Below are 21,870 nucleotides of genomic sequence, written 5' to 3' on the forward strand. Positions count from 1 at the left end.
CCCACCCCAAGTAGATGCTTTGCTTTGGCTTTTACCTGGAAGATTAAATCTTCCACCTCCCTCACTTCTTTTCTGAGAATTTGTTGACTTTTGAATTACTTATTTAGTCATTTAATAATATAGCTAGGTATAGGTCAGAGTATTTTACAAATATTACTTATAATGGTTCTGCTAGTAAGGTACCACGATTGTTCTCATTCAGCAGATGAAGAAACTGATTCATTGAGAGATGAAGTAAATGATGGAACCAGAAATCAGACCCAAGTTGGATGTCTCTGAGAACCTGCACTTCTTTTTTCCCACCATATTATGCTGCCTTTTGAGTAGCTTTGAGGGGCTCCAGCATAGTGGTCTGTGGGGAGGAGTACTTCAGTATTCCAACCCCAGCCCAGACCAGGCACCAGAAATATTCCTTAGCATCTGGAAACTCATGATTGAAACAATTAGTCAGAATGCAAGGAAATGGGTGTTTTTGCTTCATGTAATTTGGTTTTATGAAGACCACTAAATGCAAACATTTTTATGTTAATTACTGTCTCAGATTTGGTCTGTAATTGAGAGAACTAGAGCTGGGAGAGTGTAGAAACCCGTCAGAGTGGCAGGCCTGCCCGAGTCAGCATTCGCAGCTGCTGTGTCCGCTCTGTTAATTTTAGAAACTCCTCCAGCCTGAGTGTATTATTAGCTTTATGTACAGAGGACCACAGGATCCTCAGTGGCCTCTCTGTGCCACAGTATTTTTTGTTTTGCTTTACTTTTCCCTAAAGATTAAATGAAAAGGAGTGGTGGCCATGTGTATATAGGGGTGTTTACACACTGTGTGTGAATGGGGGTACCTGTGTGTGGCATTTAATAGGTGTCTGCAGCTGTCTTTGAATGATGTGCCTGAGGCTGGGCGGAGAGTGTACATAGCTTAAGAACACCCTTTAGGTGCTGAAGCCATTCCCCTGGGGGCCCCGAGCCATGAGCAGGACATGCTGTGTTCTTTGTACGAGTGTGAGGCTGGGGTGGGTTCTCAGGCCTTAGGTTTGGTCCCCTCAGATGGCATAAGCGGGTTGTGGCTGGAAACGGGCTGGTGGATTGTGGGGCAGGAAAGGAGCTGAATTCGACCTCCTGGCACCAGCCTTAGAATGAGAAGCATTAGCCTCGTGAATCTCTGACTTGAGCTTCTATCTTGAGACCCTGAAGGGCTCGGCTTTCAAAGGAGCTGCGAGAAGAGGCCTTTCTGGCAAGCGGCCTTTTCTGAGCCGTGTGATGTGGGGAGGCCGTCTTGCCCACCTTCAGCGGGGCAGGCCCTGCCCTCTCCTTGACTCACAGCACCATTTGAGTCTGGCAAAGAAAGCAGTTTGCTGTGAAGTAGTTATTTTTCAAGCTAAAGGTTGTGGTGGGATCCTCTGAAGCCTCAGGGGAAGATCGTCATCTTGCCTCCCCTTCCTCCTGGCTTCCCTGCAGCAGAGAATTAAAGATGGCTGAAAGGTTATTCCTCTTGGAAGTGGACATGCTTATTTTTGCCCTTATTTCTTGATTAATTAATAAGATTAACATCTTTATCTGTCATTGTGTAACTGTCTAAATTAATAACAGAGGAAAACAGCTCTGCAGTTTGGTCTCCAGGCCAGTCCTGGGGTGGCTGGCACTTGTGCTGGGTCCTGGGGATGACTGGTCATACCTCCTAGACAGGTCTGTGCCTGCCTGCACACTCCAGAGGGCCCCTGCCAAGCCCAGGGGAAGACCTGAGAGCTGGCCTTACCTGCTCTCACTGCTTAACCTCTCTGAGGCTTCACCTCCCTCCCTCCCTCCCTCCCTCAGAAAGCACTTACTGTTGCTTTGAGGGCTTAGGGGAAATGGTGCTGGAAGCTCCATCCCGTCTCACTCCATTTTATTGAGTGGTACCCTCATTGGTACTTGAAATCTCCCCATTAACACTTCCTGCTTTTGAAGACATCACTCTGCCACCCCAGCACCTTGTTAGAATGAAAACCTCTGATGGCCAGGCATTTTCACTGTTGGGTACAGGCTAAAGGGTGCCAGATCATAATTCTAGGACTCAGCGTTGAGGCTTCACCCCCTCATTGCATATGAGGAAACCAAGGCCCAGAGCAGGTAGGGCACCTGCCTGTATCTCATAGTGTCAGTGACAGCTGGGACTGAAGCCTAGCACTGCCGCCTGCTGTGTGTCTGGACCCCCCCTGCTCTCTGGTTACAGTCTGTAGCATGTCTGCCTGCCAGCCTGTCTCCAGGCCACAGATGGCCCTCAGGGAGGAGGCAGCAGCCTGGCCTGAGCCTGGGGTGGTTCTGGGCAAACTGCGTCTGCCACTCAAACAGCCCTGCACTTCTCTCTGGATACGATTGTTTGCTTTGCTTTTCAGCCTGACTCTCACTGGGGCATGGGCATGTGGGTAAGAGGTCTGTTGTCAGGGAGCTCATGGAGGGGCAGGCAGAGGGCCCCTTAGCAAAGGAAGAGCCTCTTCCCCTGCCATTGTTCACATCTTGCCCTGGTTCCCGTGGGCCTGCCTCCCACAGTGTCGTACAGCCTCCTAGGACCTCTCTTTCTGCACTTGCTCTCCCTCAGAGCGTCTCTCTCAGTCTGTGACTTACCCTCTCCCCTCCTGGCAACTGACCCCTTTGTCTCTGGCCAGATTCTACTGGGACCTGACCATGCTGCTGCTGATGGTGGGGAACCTGATCATCATCCCTGTGGGCATCACCTTCTTCAAGGATGAGAACACCACACCCTGGATTGTCTTCAATGTGGTATCAGACACATTCTTCCTCATCGACTTGGTCCTCAACTTCCGCACAGGGATCGTGGTGGAAGACAACACAGAGATCATCCTGGACCCGCAGCGGATTAAGATGAAGTACCTCAAAAGCTGGTTTGTGGTAGATTTCATCTCCTCCATCCCTGTGGACTACATCTTCCTCATTGTGGAGACACGCATCGACTCGGAGGTCTACAAGACAGCTCGGGCCCTGCGCATCGTCCGCTTTACCAAGATCCTCAGCCTCTTGCGCCTCCTGCGTCTCTCCCGCCTCATTCGATACATTCACCAGTGGGAAGAAGTGAGTGCTCGGAGCCAAGTCTCTTGGGGGAAGGGGGTCTTCCCCCAGGGGAAGTGAAGGGTCAGCAGGTAATCTCAGATAGTTGGGCTAGGCGGTCAGATTATAGCAGGCACACCTGCTCCAAGACAAATATTAGTAATTTCTTGGATATCATGTGCTAGAAAGGGGGCAAATTACTTTATAGGCAGTATCCCATTTAAGTCTCTAATATCCATAGAGGATACTGTGTAGGTGCATGTAAATACCATTTTTTTTTTACATGAGGAGACTGAGACAGAAAGGTTCAGGGATTTATTAAGGTCACAGAATCAGTAATTGGTGAACCTAGATTCCAGAGCCTGCACCAGTAGCCACTGCACTATATTGTAGAGGTTGCAAACTCAGAATCCTGGAGGGGCCAGCAGGGAATGTGAGTGATGGAAAGGGCCAGTGGGAAGGCAGCGGGGGATGTGGTGCACTGGGGAAGCCTAGAGGACACCTCTTCCTTCTGTATCAGGTGGTCTCTACTCAGCTCTAACCACTTGTTGCCAAGTGAGAATGGGCCCAGGGCTGCTCGATCTACAGATTTATTGCGAGAAGCAGAAATGTGGATTTTTGTGTAGATTTTGTTGGCAGCTGTCTTAGGTTGGGTTCTTCTGGAGCAGACCCTGAGATGAGGATTTGCATGGAAGTGATTTTTCTAGGGGGCAGGTGTTTCCAGGAACATCGGTGAGGGATTGGGGATGAGAGCAGGGGAAGGAAGGAAGCTGAGCCAGAGTGGGTACCAGCCAGTCCCACGGAGGATGACTCGGGCCCTGAGCCGTGAGGAGCTCTGGGGATAGTGTACAGAGTGCCTCAGAGATGCCCCAGTCAGGGCCCAGGAGTTAGAAATCTTATAACCCTTACCTGCCGGCCATTAGATCGGGGCCTCCCACCTTCGGGGCTGACCGGCCCAGTGGTTTCCAGTAGCATGGCTCTAGGGTGTGAAAGCACCGGGAGCCTGACTGTGTGTGCACGCACTGTGAAGGAGTCCTAGGGGCTACAGGAACGAAACAATCAACTTTTTAAAGAAAGGGTAAGCCAACACCATTCTGAACAAAACTTACTCATCCATGAGCTGAATGCAGTAGTCTGGGGGACTGAGGGGGAGAGAGGGGAGGACCACCAGCTGGGGTTTGGAATAGCATGTAGATGGAGAGCAGTTGACAGCTAGTGGTGGGGGAGGGTCAGGGGGTGGAGAGATTGAGCAAACTGGAAAAAGGACTCAAGGACATGGACAGCAGTGTGGTGATTGCTGGGGTGGAGGGGTATAAGTGGTAATGGGGAAAATACAATAAAGATTAAACTTTTTAAAAAAGAAAACGTAGCAGGTGACCTTGCTCTGCACTTGGGTCTGTGTCTGCCACCACCCAAGTTACATCTCTGCAGGTGTGCAGGCAGGCCAGGCTGGAGGCGTGGGGGTGGGGGTGGGGGCAAGGTGCTCTGTGGGACAGGCCACCCGGGCCGGAAGCTCCTGAAGTCCTGCCTTTCCTGCCGCAGCTCCCTGCTGCAGTGCTGCTCTCCTGGTCTCTAGGGTCTCTGCTTGGCTGGACGGAAGTTCCCAGGCTTAGGATGTGAAGCCACGGCCCCACCTGCACCTGGGAGCAGCCAGGCGGCAGCCCTGGTGCTAATAGTTGGGGCGTTGGCGGATCCAGGTCAGAGGCATCGTGAGCACGTGTGCCACAGAAGTGCCTGCATTGGCCTGGCAGAATCACTCCCTGGCAGAAATTCTCTTTTGCTTCAAAAATTTGCCTTTTTTCTGCTGACAGAGGATGGGCAATGACTTACCCAAGGTCATCAGCAGGTACCTGGCAGAGCCAAACCCACTCAGTGCTCTCAGTTCCCAGCGGCGTGGCAGTGTCTGCATGGCGCAATGCAATGCTTGAGGGCTTTGGAGCTAGAAGGACACACTGGAGACTCGACTCAAAGTGCTGGCTCCACACTGCCTAGCTGTGTGACCTTGGTGCCGTCTTGGCTCCCTGAGCCTCAGTCTCTTATCTGCAAAGTGGGTGTAAGTAGTATCTTCCTCATTGCATTGTTGCAAGGATTAAATGAGATGTTTGTAAAACACTCATGTGAAGCCTGGTACAAAGAACCATTGAGTAAAGGCCGTCCTCTCCTACTTGTCTTGGTAACCCCCATACCTCTACATGGCATTTCCTTTTCCCAAAGACTTTTTACCCGTCATTTCACCGGTTCCTCACTCCTAGCTGGCAAGGCAAACAGGGCAGTATTCATTACCCTGCTCGTCGGGTGAGGAACCGAGGACCAGAGGGCCAGCCGCCCACTGGCAGGGTTGGTGATTCAGGCCTTCTGACCCAGGTTTTGTGTGCCCCCTGCTGTCTCAGGTGGCCTAAAGGGAGATGACTTGGATTCTGTTTTTGTCCCCTCGTTTCGGAACAGCTTTCCACAGGGACTGGAGCGTAGGCAGTGGGGCATGCTGCAGGGTGTGGGGAGAGGGACTCTGTGTGACAGCTGGGTCTGCGGCCCCTGGAGGACATCTAGGTACAGAGCGAGCTTGGCATGTGGGTCTGAGTTGAGGGCTGAGCAGGGCTTGTGGCTGTGGTGGTGGGTGTCAGGGGCCACTCTGAATGTCTGCGAGGAAGGGTTAGGGGAGTTTCCCAGATGACCTGATAGGCTTGTCGGTTGGTTTCTGTCCCAAATGGAAATGTAGGGCCATGTTGGCTCACTCGGTCCCTGAGAAACCGCAGCCTTCTGTTTGTCTTGGACCCACTGCTAGACCATCATCGGAAGCCGACAAGTGGCAGCTCTTTCCTTCTCCAGCATCAGTTCGTGTCTCCAGGCCCCAGCCCCTGCTGACCAGGCTTGATCCCCCTTAGACCCAAGCCCTAGGGGCCGTGGTGTTTGGGAGAGGGCAGGGCTGCCAGTGGCTGGGCAGGGTGGGCCCCAGGACAGGAACTAAGGGCTTCTTTCACTGTCTCCACACTGTAGCCCCACCCAGGGCTCCTGTCCCCACTACCCTTGGGCCTGGCTGCCCTCTGGGTGGTTCAGAACTGGTCAGGCAGGCTCTGTCCCTGGACTTCCCCTAGGGTAGTCAGAGGCCCCAGAAGGCCTCAGAGTAGAGCTCTAAACTGGTCGTCACTACCCAATCTCATGGGCAGGAAGGGAGATCCCAGGAGCCAGATGGATGGCTCCCTGCCCCTCCACACGCACCCTTATCTTGCCTACCAGCTGGGGAGGAAATTGCTTTGCGTGGTTTCTGCCGGGCACACTGCCCAGCCAAGGACTCTCACTAGACCCCTGGGATTGGTTTGGGGCTTCCCCGCTGGCCCCAGGAACCCTGTTTCCAATCTTTAATGGCCTGCTCTAGCCCTGGGGTTTCTCTTAGCCTCAGCTTGGCTGGAGGCAGCAGTAGAGAGACCCTCTGAGGCTCCAGGTCTGCATGAGACCTGGGGAGGGAGGCATTTAGTAGAGAAAACCTTGCCCTATCTCTTCCCCTACCTCCCTTTATGGGTCTCTTTCCTTCTTTGGGCCTCAGTTTCCCCGACTATCAGATATGCTCTACTGTTCTCAGAGGCTGAGACTTAGTCCCTACTCCAGACTCCCTTGCGAGGATCACCTCAGCTGAGCCTGAGGACAAGGCCGTGGCCTGGGTGGGGCTGAGGAGTCAGCCCTCTATGGAGAGGGAAAAGCTGGCCAGAAGCCTGCTCTTGAAGCTTGCTCGGGAGATGATAGGCTGCCGACCCCAGGCTGTAGCTGCCTGCCCTTGCCCAGCCCAGCCCCCTGGTCAGAGAGTTCCCAAGCATCAGTGGTAGGTGTCGGGGGTCAGGGCAGGTGGAAGGTCTTGGCAGGTGTAGGCTGCCATCTTGAAAGTGCCAGCGTCTGCTTCCATCCTGGGTGATTTAGGTCAGCATCCTCCTTCCCAGCCAAGCCTCTTCCCTCCCTTTGAGGTGCGAGCTTGTTATAGGCACCTAGGCTATTGTTAGAAACCCCGGTTGCCCTCCCTTTGGATGTTCACCTGGGTTTGGAAGGGCCCAGAACCCCAAGCGACCCATCCCAGAAGCCTCTTCATTCTTTTGGCTGTAGTGAGGGGAGGAGGCCAGGCCCAGGTGGCCATGTTATCCGTAATGAGCCTCCTCCCCGTGTGGGCCTTGATTTCTCCATCTCTCTCAGAATTGGGGGTTCGGGATGACACAGATGGATGGGCCTGGGGGGTGAGGGCTGGCCCTCTCTATGGGCCCAGGATGGGGCCCAGCATGACAATTTGGTTATCTGCAGGCTGTGCGGGGGGATGTGCACCCAGCACCCACTCCCCTGGGCCTGGGACTGCTGCCCTCCATGTGGCTGCTGGTTCCTGAGAACTGCCCAGGGCCCCAGAGGAGGCTTGTCAGAAACTGCAGTTTCCAATTCTCCCCAGGACTGAGAAATCAGCTCTTTGTTTTGACAGCTGAAAAAGAGAGAGAAGGAAAGGAAGCAACAAGTGCTGAGTTTCGACTGTGTGCCAGCTGTGGGCGCCATCACTCCTGATCCCCAAGGCAGCCCCCGGGGCTGGCCGTTACTGACCCATTACACAGATGAGGAAATCGAGGCTCAGAGAAGAAAAGGAAAGCACTTGCCCAAAGTGGAACTGTCACTCTCTCTTGGCACTGTGGTCCAGACACTGGAAGGGAGTGGGAGTGGAGTCCCCCCTGCGTGATGTTTGGGGTACATGCTGCTCACCCAGGAAGCTTTGTGGGGGCCTGGAAATGAAGGTGCTCAACCCCCATGGTCAGAACCATTATCATAGAAGGGAGCTGTAATAAGGTATAAAGAACAAGACAAATATTTGCACAGTGCATCAGCCTTGCAGGTGGCCTGTGGCCCTGCCCACAGCGGGACACAAGTGTCTAGCAGCCTATCCCAGCAACAACCAGCCTTGCTCTCGGCAACCACGCCTGGGTCCTTGCCACCTGTGGTAAGCCTCTTAGCCTGAATGGACGCCCCCCACTAACTCTTTGAAGGAAGCTCAGACTTTGCCATGTTGCCATCTTTGACTTTGTAGTGTCTCAGAGCTATACGCAGTACCCCTTCCCACCACCGAAACACCCATCACTCCCCCCCCCACCAGCCTCCCAGCTCCATGGGGCACTCCTAGCACCTGCGTCCTTCTTCAGCCCAATACCAGGCACCACCCCAACATGCCCTCCGTAGGGTGCACGCGTCTGTGCCTGCCTGCAGAAAAAGTCACCTTTCAGCAAAGGCAAAGTCAGGTCCCCTGTGGGCTGCACCTGCCCAGATGGAGGCCTTTTCAGATCTCACTGTCTACACTTGGTGGCATCCCTGGTCACCATAATCCTCACTATCGCCTTTGTCGCTAAGCGCTTCTTGGTTCCTGAGACCCTACCACGTGCTCTGCCATATTTGTCACTGAGTTCACAAGAAAGGCAAGCTTAGACAAGGACCTGCTCTTAGAAGAAAATTAGTTACAAAGAAAACATGGGTAATGCAAAAAGAAAATGTGCCCACCTTGACACTCTGCCTTTAAGGCACAGAGTCGTTCAAAGAAAGCAGGTGCTGGGGGCGGTGGCCATCTGAGACGTTGCCTAAGAGTGGTCTGAGGCTTCCTTTAGCCCCTGTATGGTGTCCAGGCTGTTATGTCAAAGCACCACAGACTGGGGGCTCTCAAACAACAAACATTTATTTCTCACAGTTCTGGAAGCTGGAGGGACAAGATCAGGGTGCCAGCATGGTTGGGTTCCAGTAAAAAAGCCTGCTTTTCTGGTTTGTAGATCATCTCTGTCGTGTCTCCTCCATCAGAGCACTAACCCCATTCATGGGGGCTGCACCCTCATGACCTAATCACCTCTCAAAGGCCCCACCTCCTAATACTATGATATTGGGGATTAGGGCTTCATCATATGAATTTTGGGGAGACATAAATATTATAAATATTCAGTCCACAGCAGCTGGGAAGGGAAGGAGATAATAAAAATGAAAGAAATTAATAGTAATGTTCCTACCCGTGCATGTGTCCAGGGCACAGAGCACTTTCTTAGCCACATTAATCTCTCCAGCGACCCTGAGAAGTGGCAGATATCTAGCTTCTCTTAGTTGAGGGGAGGCTCAGGAGTGCTAGGAAGTGAGGGCCAGCGCTGGCTGTCTCTGGGACTGGGAGGTCCCATGTCACTGGGAGGGGCTGATGGCATTCTGCTCAACCAAGACTTTGAAAGGCTAATGACTTGCCTGATGCCACAGAGCTACTGTGTTCACCTAAGTACTAAAGAGGCAGAAGTGGGTCTTCCCTCAGAGCCAGAGCTTGGTGCTGGTACTCAGGAGCTGCTGTGGGATTGAAGGCAGAGGCTAAGACTCAAGTTCAGGGTCCAAGCGCTGGGCAGAGCCAGAGCAAAGGGATGGCCGGAGACATCAGCATCATGCTCAGGTATGCTCTGCATGCCAGGCACAGGCCCCAGTCCCTACTGAGCCCTGGCTGCAGTCCCAAAAGGCCCTGCTTGGTCTCTGGTGCTCACCACTCCTTACACTGAGATTCGCCGGGAACTGGCCCACTGATAGCCCCTTCCTGTGCCCTGGCTGGGCTAAGCTGCAGGGCAGAGAGCTTTGTCTGTGGCACCTCACTGTGCACTGAGCTGGTGGAGGCCAGATGCCGAGGAATCCCACCTGGCCCTGGGTCCAGCTTGCCATGTGAATCTGGCTGCATCACCTGACAGTTTGGGGTTTCAGTTGTTCTACCTGCAAAATGGAACTACCGAAAACCACCCTTCTCTCTGATCCGATCGTTGGCAGGCAGCCCTGGTTCAGATCTGCCTCCACTGCCACCATAACTGTGGGCAAGTCCTTTGCTTCTCCGACCCTTGGTGTAAAATGAATTAATAATATATTCAGCAATGTTTGTTCTGAGTGTAAGTGAGATGATGACTGTGGGACCTCATGCTGTCGGGTGTGACATTACTGTCTCTTTGTCACTGAGCTATGCAGGGTGATGGGACAGGTTGGAGCTACCAGCATCCGTGAAGGTCCATTTTGTAGTTTCTGCTGGAACGTCAGAGTCCTGCTACTGTGGGGGCCACGGGAGGGTGTGACCCTGTGGGTGATGGACAAGTAGTATCTCTTCTGGTTGTTTAAAACCTAGACCCAGGCTAAGCCCACAGTTCAGAAGGGGAAACTGAGGTCATTAGTGGTAGAATATCCTGCCACCAGCTACAGGGCTGCAGTTAGAAGACCACTAAACAGAGATTGAAATATCTGGAGTCTGTTTCTTTGGGCCTCAGTTTCTCTACTGAAATGGGCTTAAACTAGTTCTTAAATGTACAGACATTTGACAAGTCCGTAATTCTGGCCCAAAATCCCTTTCTAGGAAGGTTTCTCTGTCTGTAAATACTATGGAGGGACCATGACTAGAGGTGAGGGCACCTTCTAAAAGTCTCTCAGGCCGGACGCAAGGCCAGAACTTCCAGGGGCCTCCCTCTGCATCCCCTCTCTGCCAGGTCCCCGTGGCACTCCCTGCTGAAATGGGGCCAAGAGCCAGCACCAGGAGGTGGGGTGGGGGCTGGCTGCTGGGGTGTGCCCCCTGGGCCCCGCCCAGCCGTCCTTCACCCTCTCATCTGGAGCCATTGGGCAGCAGGGATGGGTGGGTGGCAATGGGTGGCGTTGAATGCTGAACTTTGTTGACCTGCGAAGGAGAGCATTACTACTCTTGCCTGGTAATGATCAGAAAGATTATTAATAACAACTTAACCAATTAATAATGGTTTGCAATGTATTGAACACTTCTATAGCCAGTAGTAAACATTTTATATGTATAATTCAGTTCTTTTGACAACCCACTCAGGTAAGAATTTTTATAATTTTCCATATGAGGAAACATGGCCAGAAAGGTTCAGGGACTTTCTCAAGGTCACACACCTGGGGACTGGGTAGGAGGTGGGCCTGGGACGAAGGTCTCTGTGAACTTGGAGCCCATGTGTCAGGGCTGCTCCTGCTATAGTCCCATGACTGATGCAGCAGAGCCCGCCGCCCCTGGGGAGGGGCGTCCTGAGTCTGGGGACTGACCCCAGGAAACGCCATGCTCCGTGGTCCCGGGGGAGCCTCAGGCAGGTGGGCTCTCCTCCCCGTGGTCTTCACAGCCTGGGGCGGGCTGACAGAGTGATTTCTTTGCCCACTTCAGGGCTTGTGGGGCTCCAGGTGCCCCCCCTCCCTCTGGGTCCCCGGACCCCAGGCTCCCTCCTGGTCCTCCCAGTCGGTTTGGTTTGGTCCGTAGGCAAATCGCCAGGGTCCCCGGGTAGGTGAAGCCGGCGATTTGAAAGAGGGGAGAGACCTTGGATGGCAGGACCTCGAGTGGGAGGCCTCCCACATCTGCACAGACCCCAGGGGCATCCCTCTGGGGCCCTGCAACCTGCATTCTGCTTCTTCCAGAGCCTGGCCTGTTATCTACCACCCCAGCTGTAGCGTGGACCTGTCCTGAGTGGGGCGCCCTGCCCTGTGTGAGCAGAGCAGTGCCCCAAGCAGCTGCAGGGTCTTTCTGGGAGCCGTACCACCTACCCCTCCCAGCCACTCACCTATCTGGGCCAACGTCTTCGCCTCTGCCAACAGATCTTCCACATGACCTATGACCTGGCCAGCGCCGTGGTGCGCATCGTAAACCTCATCGGCATGATGCTCCTGCTCTGCCACTGGGATGGCTGCCTGCAGTTCCTGGTCCCCATGCTGCAGGACTTCCCCGATGACTGCTGGGTGTCCATCAACAACATGGTGGTGAGTGCCCAGTGGGCCCTGGGTGCGGGCAAGGGAGCTGATGGAGCACAGAAGAGTGGAGCAGGTCCACACCTTGGAATTCCCAAGTTCCAACACGTGGGACCCCGAATTGCTAGCCGGGCGCCCAAGGGCACACGGCCTTGCCCAGCGCAGGTTTGTCACAGTGCTTGTGGCCACACGCTGCTGCCTGCCACCACCGCTGCCTTCTAGCCTCGTGCAGTGGGGAGCCTGGACAGGTAGACCTGGTTTCACCCAGGGAGACTAACACCTGGGCTCCTGGGGTTCTGCCAGGTGTGGCAGCGCTGGGCTAGTGGCTCCTGCCCTTCCGCCTCTGTTCCCCAGAGGCAGGCCCACCTAAAAGCCAAGCCCAAGAAAAGAGAACTCTGAGAGGAATGGACTCACAAGTCACACACTCAGTGGCTACTTTCTGCTCCAGGAGCAGAGCTGGACTGTCCCCTTACCCCTGTCATCCCCGTCCCCACTATGTATATGTCCTGGTCATGGGTGGGGTCCTGAGTCCGGAGGGAAGACCAGAGGGAGCCTGATCGCTTCCAGACCCGTGGGTGGGTGGGAAAAGCTGGAATTGGGGCCAGAAAAGCCATGGTGCAGATTCCTTGGCCCCCATACACAGGGTGGGCTCCAGGAGGGTGGAGGACCCCCTGGACCTGTGAGCCTCTGTCCGGGTCTGGGAACCTCAGGCTCCTTCCTTCTCCTCCCAGTCAGTTTCTGTTGGTCTGTAGGCAAATCCCTAGAGCCCCAGAGTAGAAGAAGCTGGCTTTGAAAAAGGGGAGAGACCCTGAGGCATCTTTCAGCATCAAATAGGCCTTTACAAAACAGCCTTTTGATGAGCTAAGTGTAAATGAATCGGCCATATGGATTGAATTCCCTGGGTCTCCAGGGGCTGAGCAGTGAGTGAGGCTGGAAGCCCTGACTGGAGGCAGCTGGGGCCCCCCTCCACCCCTGGAGATCAGCACCCGCCAGACCTCCCACCTTGGTTTGGACTGAGCACCATACTAGCTCAGCTCTCTCCAGTTTGGTCTCGGTGACCTTGAACTTGGCATGCAGCTCCTGTGTAATCCTTCAGGAGCTGGGAACAGCCTGGTGGCTCTGGAATGCTTGAGGCTCTGGGGGTGGGGGGTTCTGTGGGTCATGTGGTAGGGTGGGTTCATCGTGTCAGCAAAGGCACTGGGAAAGTGCCAGCCCTGGGGTTCATCTGGTGGCCCCCTCATCTGGGACAGTTTCCTCCACGTGAGAGTGATAGGCCCACACATGCGCTAAATCCAGGAGATGGCCCTTCGGAGCCCAGTGTCCCCACACAGGAGGCTTCCTTGAGATACAGACTAGCTTCGGGGACAAAAATAGCCAGTTGCCTCCCTCCCTGTGCCCCTCCTCCCACCCCCAAGCATTGTGTGCTCCAGACAGTCCCCTTTTTGTGGAGGGAGGACAGGGGGTGGGGGGAGGCGGGGGCGGGGCGGTGGAGCCGCCCTGGACAGATGCAGGCAGGGCTCCTGTAGGGAGCAGGGAGCCAGTCAGCTCCTCAGCACTTCAGCTGGTGCTCACCGAAAACGAGGACAGTGTTTTTGGCTGGGTCGAAGAACTTGTCCCCCCAGGGGAAGCATATCTGCTTTTGTAATTGAGGTCAGTGGGGAAATGGGCTTCACTTGGCAGTAGTTTGGGGTGGGGGATGGAGCTATTTTAGCCAGCAGAGAGCAGCAGGGTGGCTCAGCCTGGAGCCTTTTGCTGCTCAGGAGGGCCGGGCTGCCCTGTGGGGGCTGAGAGGTGGGGGCGGAGGGGGGCATGCTGTTTGCTGGGGCTTCCCGTCTGGTACTTTCCCCCTCCTGTGATAGAAGTGGGGGATTCACTCGGTCACCTCAGGTTGCCAGTGTTGGCCTCCCTGCTCCTCTCCAGGGCCTTCGGCCATCAGTGAGGTGGGGGCCCTGAGCTCAGCAGCTGGGAAAGAGGTTGAGGGGTGAGAGGTGGTAGGGACTTTTCTAGGTGCCAGTAAGAAGGCCTGAGTTCTCACTGGCGTGGGCCTTCAGGACCACCCACCACGTGTCCGTCTGCCCATACTCCCATCCACAGAACAACTCCTGGGGAAAGCAGTATTCCTACGCCCTGTTCAAGGCCATGAGCCACATGCTGTGCATCGGGTATGGACGGCAGGCGCCTGTGGGCATGTCCGACGTCTGGCTCACCATGCTTAGCATGATCGTGGGCGCCACCTGCTACGCCATGTTCATCGGCCACGCCACCGCCCTCATCCAGTCCCTGGACTCCTCCCGACGCCAGTACCAGGAGAAGGTAGGGCAGAAGGCTGTGGTCCACCCTGGGCTACCTCAGGAGGCCCTGCCATTTGGCCCCTAGGGAGGGGCTGCAGCCAGTGGGTCCCCACCAGGCTCCCACGTGCCCAGCCCACCACCATCACCTGGCTTCAGCTGCTATCTTTTTTGTTGTAGCCTCTTTTTCTTTTTTTGTCAAGTTCGTCTAAAATGAAGAAACACAAATCCCACATTGTTTTTGGGTGCTGAATCCACATCTCAACCCAGTGACTCTCAGCTCTCAGGTCTCTGAGATGAACCAGTGCTCTCTGTGTGACTAGAGCCAGTGGGGCCTTTTGGATCCCATCTTGCTCGGAGTCTCGGGGCATCTCACTTCACAGGTGTTGCCCTGGCTCCACACTGGGTTTCTGTGACAGCACACTCTCTCTCTCCGCCTCCTCAAGGCCCCTCTCCTGGCTCTCCCTCGCTGCTTGGCTCTTCGGTCATCACACAGGGGACCCTGGTGCTTTGGCCTTAGCTCTCTGCTTCTCTGTCTCTCCTTCTTCCTAGGTTCGCCGCCCATCCCATGCTCTGTGTCCTTCTCTGTGCAGTGGGGTCCAAATGCCACCTTTTTCCTCAGCCCCAGACTGTCTGTTTGATGCCTCCCTGGACACCTCAGCCTCATCCTGTCCAAATGAGAACAATCTCTCTGCCCTCTCGATTCCAAACCTCCACTCTTTCCTATCCTGTCAGTGAACACAGGAGTACAGAGGCCCAGGCCGGAAAGTAGCAGCCTTCCTTGATGTCCAGCAGTCAGTAGTACCTCCCTCCCTTCCTGTCATCCCGGCTGGCCTCCACCTGGGTCACTGCAGCAGCTTCCTGAAGCGATGGCTGCCCTGGAGCAAGGTTGCCTGGGTTGCAAGCCCGGCTTCCCATTGATGAGCTCTCCGCTGAGTGTGGGCTTGTAACCTCACAGCTGTGTGTCCTGTTTGCTTGTCTGCGAAGTGGGGACAACACGAGGGGTTATGTCATGGTGTTTGTGAGGAGCGACCCTACAGAGTAAGCCACTCGATATTCATTAGCTAAGTGGGCTCCTTTCTGCCCCCTTCCACTCCATTCTCTAGACAGCAGATGGCACTGGCATTAAAAAATATAAATCGATCACAGCGCTGCTTATAACCTTTATGTTACTCTTGATGCAGCTGAACTCCGACATGTGTTTTCTCGGCCTGGCACGGAAGAACACTTTCCTTCTCATGCTCAGAACACGCCCTCTATTTTAGCCAGGTCTGGCCTTCCCCATTGTATTCCCAGTGTCTGGCACATAGTAGGGCTCTCAGTATGCATTGATTAACTGCTTGCCTGCCTGCCTTAGGTGCTATCCCCTGAGGGGATAGTGATGGCAGTGCAGGTCCTGTGACATCCAGTGGGGAGCCCGGGAGCCTGAAGAGCCAGGGCAGGGCGGGGAAGGGTGTTTTGGGAAGGCGGGCAGAGGAAGGAGAACGTAGGAGAGAATTCCAGGCTGGCTGTCGAGATGAGCATGAGCAAAGGTGTGTGGATGGGCGGTGGAGAAATCGGCCTGGTTAGAGCAATGGGGTAGGAGTGAGGGGCGAGGGAGGGGAAGGAGAGAGGGGCCAGGAGATAAAGGCCGGGGCTTCAAAGACCAGGCGAGGGGTCAGTGCAGACGGGCATCAAGGCCCAGCCAGGGACCAGGTCAGGGCTCAGTGTGTGACCCAGATGGAGGCTCAGTCTCAGACCATGATTAGGGGCAGTGTAGAAAAAGCATCAGGATCTACCGTCCAGCCGAGTCAACCCGCTTGTGGCTTCTCGCTGAGAGGTATCTTGATTTTACCCTTTAGCTAACAGCTCTTCAATGTACAATTGAGGAGAGACATAAATCTCTCCTCAACATATTACCTCCCCTTTGTCCCCACTCCTGTCTCTCACCAGAACCACCTCAACAACCTCCTAACTCCTGGCCCCATCCAGACCCTGCCTCCCACCCCGTGGTTCCCTCAAGGACAGCTCTGTTCTGGCTGCCCCTGCTCCCATAGCCAGCCAGAAGGTCACTGTCCCCTTGTAGCTGGGTACAACTTGGAGCAGACAGAGGGCAGGTTGGCTGAAAGAACATAGGAAGCCTCATCTCCCAGCCCCCAGGTGCCCATTGGCATCTCTGCAGCAGCACTGTGTCCCCGCCCCTTTGGAGCACTGATACACGAGAACCGGCTGCCCGTGCCGATTGTTCTTGGGACACAGGGACTTCCCTTGCATTGCAGTGTGGGGAGAGTCTGTTCTTGCCCAGTCAGTACCTTGGGCCCCTAGCCATGCTCCTGAGGAGTCCCATCTCCACCCACAACCCAGGGCTGGCTGGAGCAGCACCCTCAGGGAGGGCAGGAGCATTTCTTGTTTGGTTGAGCCTTCTTAGGTTAAACGATCTCTTTTCCAAACCCGTTGAAGGTCCCTGCTCTCCCCTCCCCTCCGCTGGGCTGGAGCTGCTCTTTGATAGAGTGACACAGTGTCAGCCAGGCCACGTTTGGATGCCTGCCACATAATGGCTCGGCCATCCTGGCTTCAGCCTGCAGTCCTTATAACCCTCTGTGGCCCAGTTCTGCCACCGCTGCCAGGATGTTACCAGCGGTGGGAGAGAGCTCCTTCCCAAGTCAGTGAGGATCCTCTGTCTGTAGTGTATCACAGACAGGGCCGATGAGGAGACTCCATTGACTTCCTGGTCAGCTCTTGCAACCGGGCTTTGGACAGTCCTTGTTGTCCCCGGCCATCTCCATAGCATTGAACGCGGTGAAGACTAGTCACTCTGATGGAGCTTCTCCCCCACCCCAGCTGCTGGCAGTCAGACTGTTGTTTGGGGCACAATGTGACCCGAGCTCAAGGAGCCAAATTGGTCCAGGTGGGCCCATGGGGTCAGTGCCAGCTTTGGTCACCAGCAGGGCTGAGGCCGGGTGGTGCCAGCCAAGGCAGTGGGGCTGGCCAGCCAGGAAGTGACGGCCTGTCCTCTGTCCCGGACTCAGTACAAGCAGGTGGAGCAGTACATGTCCTTCCACAAGCTCCCGCCCGACACGCGGCAGCGCATCCACGACTACTACGAGCACCGCTACCAGGGCAAGATGTTCGACGAGGACAGCATCCTGGGCGAGCTCAGCGAGCCGCTGCGGGAGGTGAGCCGGGCGGCTGGCAGGGAGGGGGCCAGGCCTTTCTGCCTGGGGCTCCCCTCATCTTCTCCCTCTTTCCCACTCCCCTCTGTCTGGGGAACAGGAAATCATCAACTTTAACTGCCGGAAACTGGTGGCCTCCATGCCACTGTTCGCCAATGCAGACCCCAACTTCGTGACATCCATGCTGACCAAGCTGCGCTTCGAGGTCTTCCAGCCGGGCGACTACATCATCCGCGAAGGCACCATCGGCAAGAAGATGTACTTCATCCAGCACGGCGTGGTCAGCGTGCTCACCAAGGGCAACAAGGAGACCAAGTTGGCAGATGGCTCCTACTTTGGAGGTGAGGCGGCCACGGGACCCTGGGAGCCCAGGGGAGTGGGCTGGGGAGACCCCCAGGTTGATATTTCAGGCCACTGCCTGGAGGTGCGTGTCTCTGAGTCCAGCAGACAGCTGCAGTCCCAGAGATGGGAAAGACAGCCCACTACACATTCGGTGGTGGGCGAATTGGCCTGGGGTGGAGGGCTCGTGAATGTATCTGCCAAGCGTCTGTACCAGGCAGTGGGGACCCAGGTGAGGGTAGGGTGCGAGCCCTTGGGAGGCCACCCTGATTCCTGCTGTCCTGGCAGAGATCTGCCTGCTAACGCGGGGCCGGCGCACCGCCAGCGTGAGGGCTGACACCTACTGCCGCCTGTATTCGCTGAGCGTGGACAACTTCAACGAGGTGCTGGAGGAGTACCCCATGATGCGGCGGGCCTTCGAGACAGTGGCGCTGGACCGCCTGGACCGCATCGGTGAGGTGACCGGGCGAGCGGGCGGGAGAGAGGCAGTGGGCTCCCCCTCTCCTGCTCTGGCCTGAGCCCCTGCTCCCCTTCTGTGGCCCAGGCAAGAAGAACTCCATCCTCCTCCACAAAGTCCAGCATGACCTCAACTCAGGTGTCTTCAACTACCAGGAGAATGAGATCATCCAGCAGATCGTGCAGCACGACCGCGAGATGGCTCACTGTGCGCACCGCGTGCAGGCTGCGGCCTCCGCCACGCCCACCCCCACGCCCGTCATCTGGACCCCGCTGATCCAGGCGCCTCTGCAGGCTGCCGCTGCCACCACGTCCGTGGCCATAGCCCTCACTCACCACCCACGCCTGCCTGCTGCCATCTTCCGCCCGCCCCCGGGGCCCGGCCTCGGCAGCCTCGGGGCGGGGCAGACACCCAGGCATCTGAAGCGGCTGCAGTCTTTGATCCCTTCTGCACTGGGCTCCGCCTCACCCACCAGCAGCCCGTCCCAGGTGGGCACGCCGTCTTCCTCTTCCTTCCACATCCAACAGCTGGCCGGATTCTCTGCCCCTGCTGGACTGAGCCCCCTCCTGCCTTCATCCAGCTCTTCTCCACCAGCAGGGGGCGGTGGCTCCTCTCCTGCTCCCACGCCCTCCGCCAACACAGCCGCCACCACTACAGCCGGATTTGGCCACTTCCATAAAGCACTGGGTGGTTCCCTCTCCTCATCGGACTCACCCCTGCTCACCCCACTGCAGCCGGGTGCCCACTCCCCACAGGCTAACCAGCCACCACCCCCACTGCCAGGGGCACGGGGAGGCCTGGGACTCCTGGAGCACTTCCTGCCACCCCCACCCTCATCCAGGTCCCCATCATCTAGCCCAGGGCAGCTGGGCCAGCCTCCTGGGGAGCTGTCTCCAGGTCTGGCTGCTGGCCCACTGAGTACACCAGAGACACCTCCACGGCAGCCTGAGCTGCCATCACTGGCGGGGGCCTCTGGGGGGGCTTCTCCTATAGCCTTTACCCCCCGAGGAGGTCTCAGCCCCCCTGGCCACAGCCCAGGCCCCCCAAGAACTTTCCCAAGTGCTCCACCCCGGGCCTCTGGCTCCCATGGTTCCTTGCTCTTGCCACCTGTATCCAGCCCTCCACCGCCCCAGGTTCCCCAGCGCCGGGGCACGCCGCCCCTCACCCCAGGCCGCCTCACCCAGGACCTCAAGCTCATCTCAGCCTCTCAGCCGGCCCTGCCCCAGGACGGGGCGCAGACTCTCCGCAGAGCCTCCCCACACTCTTCTGGGGAGTCTGTGGCTGCCTTCCCACTCTTCCCCAGAGCTGGGGTTTGCAGTGGGAGCAGCAGCGGCCTCAGCATCCCCGGGAGGCCCTTTGGTGCCACCCCTGGCCAGCATGTCACTCTGCCTCGGAAGACATCCTCAGGTTCTTTGCCACCCCCTCTTTCTTTGTTTGGGGCAAGAGCCGCCTCTTCTGGGGGGCCCCCTCCGACCGCTGCTGCCCAGAGGGAACCTGGGGCCAGGTCCGAGCCAGTGCGATCCAAACTGCCATCCAACCTGTAACCTGGGCCCCTCCCTCTCCTCTCTCTCCTCTTCCTTCAGGTTTAACTGTGATTTAGGAGATATACCAATAACAATAATAATCATCATTTTAAAAAACTCACACCAGAAAAACAAAAGACAGCAGAAAATAACCAGGTATTCTTAGAGCTATAGATTTTTGGTCACTTGCTTTTATAGACTATTTTAATACTTAGCACTAGAGGGAGGGGGTGGAGCAGGAAAGGCCCAAATGCAGAAGCCAGAGGAAGGCTGGGGGAGTGGCTGGAGCTTGGCAGAGGTGGGGGCGACCCTGTTTGGGGTTCCTAGAGCAGATCTGTCATTGTATTTGTTTTAGGGCACCAGCCACCACCAGCCCCTTAGCTGTGAACTTGGTGCCTCTCTTTGCTTGGGGTCGTCTTGTTCCCTGGAAAAGGGGCTGTCCTGGGGTGCGTTCCTGGGGAGCCTCGGTCACCTGAGTCTTTGGAACACAATGGGGCCAGGGTCCTGAGAATCTTGCATTTTTTTACTGCAAACTTAGCAAGATATGTATATGTATATGTATGTAATATGTGTATATGTATAAGCTATGTAGCGCTCTATAGAGCCATGTAGATAGCCGCACACATGTGTGCACACATGTGTGCAGTCTAGTTTAATCCCATGTTGCCAGGACACCCAGGTCACCTTACATCTGCAGCCCACCGCCCTCCGTGGCCTACAGGCTGAGCACTGCAGGGTCCGAGGGAGGCATTCTTTCCAGTCCTCAGGGAAGATGACTCTGAGACCTCTCAGTGGGCCCCCCATCTCCCCGTGTCTGGTCTCATATCCAGTCCTAGCCTGACCTCACCGCCCCGGAAGTGGAGGACTCAGCTGTGCTTCTCCTGCAGGTCCTCAAGGACATCCTGTCCCCTCTGTCCCCCCGTTTCCCCACCTGTGTGGTGGGAGGCAAGGGGGCTTCTGCTCGAGTCCGCTCTGCGCCAGGCGCCAGCTCAGCCCTTGCCACACACGCACCACTTCAGTCTCACAAAACCCATGAGGCAGGCCCTTCGATTCTCCCCAGTTCACAGATGAGGAAATTTGAGGTTGGGTAATTTTTCCAGAATCATGTAACTAGAAGTGGCAGAGCTGGGACCGATCTGAGATTCGAATTCATGCTTGCCTAAGGCCGACACTTAGATTCTTTCCATTAAGAACTTTTGAGAGGGGCTGTTAAGCAGTCTTCAAGCATGGTGTAGAGGGAAGAGACCACATTTTGGAGGCAACCAGACCTGGTTCGAATCCCTGCCCTGCCTTAGCTGTGTGATCTTGAGCAAGTTACATGACCTTTCTGAGTCTGTTACCTCATATGGGGACGCCTCACAAGGATGTGTGAGGACCAGATGAGAAAAGTGGTGTGTGTGAAACACCCAGCCCAGAAACTGGCACATATCATAGTAGGTGCTCAATAAGTCATGTTTCTTCTTCTTCCTCATGTTCCTATCCTATTGCTCCAGCAACCTATGGTGAGAGCCCGGGGAGCTTTGGCTGAGGGTTCCAGGACTCATGGTCTCAGGACACAGGAGGTGGCTTGGCTTCCCAAGGGGACTAAGGGAGGTGTGTGGCCATTGGTGGGCTTGAGCCAGGACTTGAGATCTGGGAAGAGAGAGGGAGGGAAGGGAGAATTAGGAAGGGGGCGGGGTGGGGTGCTCAATGAGGCACAGGAAGGTAGATGTGGAGTTGGGGGGCTCTGGGAGGATATCTTGAAGCCATGTGGTCAGAGGGAAGGCCTTGGGTGACAGGTTAAGGGGACGGCCCTGTTGTCCAGGCACCTAGGAGCCAGAAGTAGGCCAGAGTGGGCATCAGTGGGAAAGCAGTTCCTTAGGCACGATCCCCTTCCTCAACAAGATCCTGCTGGAGCCCAGGTCAGTGGTCTGCCCCTTCCTGTGGGGAGGGGGCAGGACTGGCTACCAAGCCCTGAATAAGGAGGAGGGCTGACCCCCCCACCCCACCGTGCCCATCTGGAGTTCTCCAGGCTCCCAGCCAGAATGTGGGCGAGACCAGGCTCTGCCCTGGGATGCGGGACAGGCTGGTTTCTCTGGTGATGGACCACAGGGAGAGACGAGGAGCTGCCTGGCTATGGTTGTTACTGGGCAGGAGGAGCCCCCTTGGGCCCAAGGAGTTCTCAGAGCTGGAAGAATTTAAACGGACACCTCACTCTGAGTTCTGCACACACCCCTGCCCCCCGAGGGAGGCTTACTTAATGTAAACCCATGGCCTAGTCCTGCAGGCAGCAGGGTGTGCGGTAGGGAAGGGACCGGCGCAAGGGCAGAGGGTCCGGGAGCCTGCACAGCGAGCAC

At 56.0% G+C, this 21,870-nt stretch overlaps 1 protein-coding gene across 1 annotated transcript in view; it reads left to right on the plus strand.

Annotated features, from left to right (window-relative positions):
- HCN4 (hyperpolarization activated cyclic nucleotide gated potassium channel 4) overlaps positions 1 to 20,907 on the plus strand; it is a 41,961-nt gene extending 21,054 nt beyond the window's left edge. The window contains exons 2-8 of the mRNA XM_028507287.2: positions 2,637 to 3,060; positions 11,626 to 11,787; positions 13,870 to 14,088; positions 17,072 to 17,218; positions 17,316 to 17,556; positions 17,843 to 18,007; positions 18,099 to 20,907. Coding sequence (XP_028363088.1) covers positions 2,637 to 3,060; positions 11,626 to 11,787; positions 13,870 to 14,088; positions 17,072 to 17,218; positions 17,316 to 17,556; positions 17,843 to 18,007; positions 18,099 to 19,555 — 2,815 coding nt within the window. The 3' untranslated portion in view covers positions 19,556 to 20,907. The remainder of the gene's footprint in view (positions 1 to 2,636; positions 3,061 to 11,625; positions 11,788 to 13,869; positions 14,089 to 17,071; positions 17,219 to 17,315; positions 17,557 to 17,842; positions 18,008 to 18,098) is intronic.
- The last annotated feature ends 963 nt before the right edge of the window (positions 20,908 to 21,870 follow it).

The sequence above is a fragment of the Phyllostomus discolor genome, chromosome 1 (assembly GCF_004126475.2).
Source record: "Phyllostomus discolor isolate MPI-MPIP mPhyDis1 chromosome 1, mPhyDis1.pri.v3, whole genome shotgun sequence".
NCBI lineage: Eukaryota > Metazoa > Chordata > Mammalia > Chiroptera > Phyllostomidae > Phyllostomus > Phyllostomus discolor.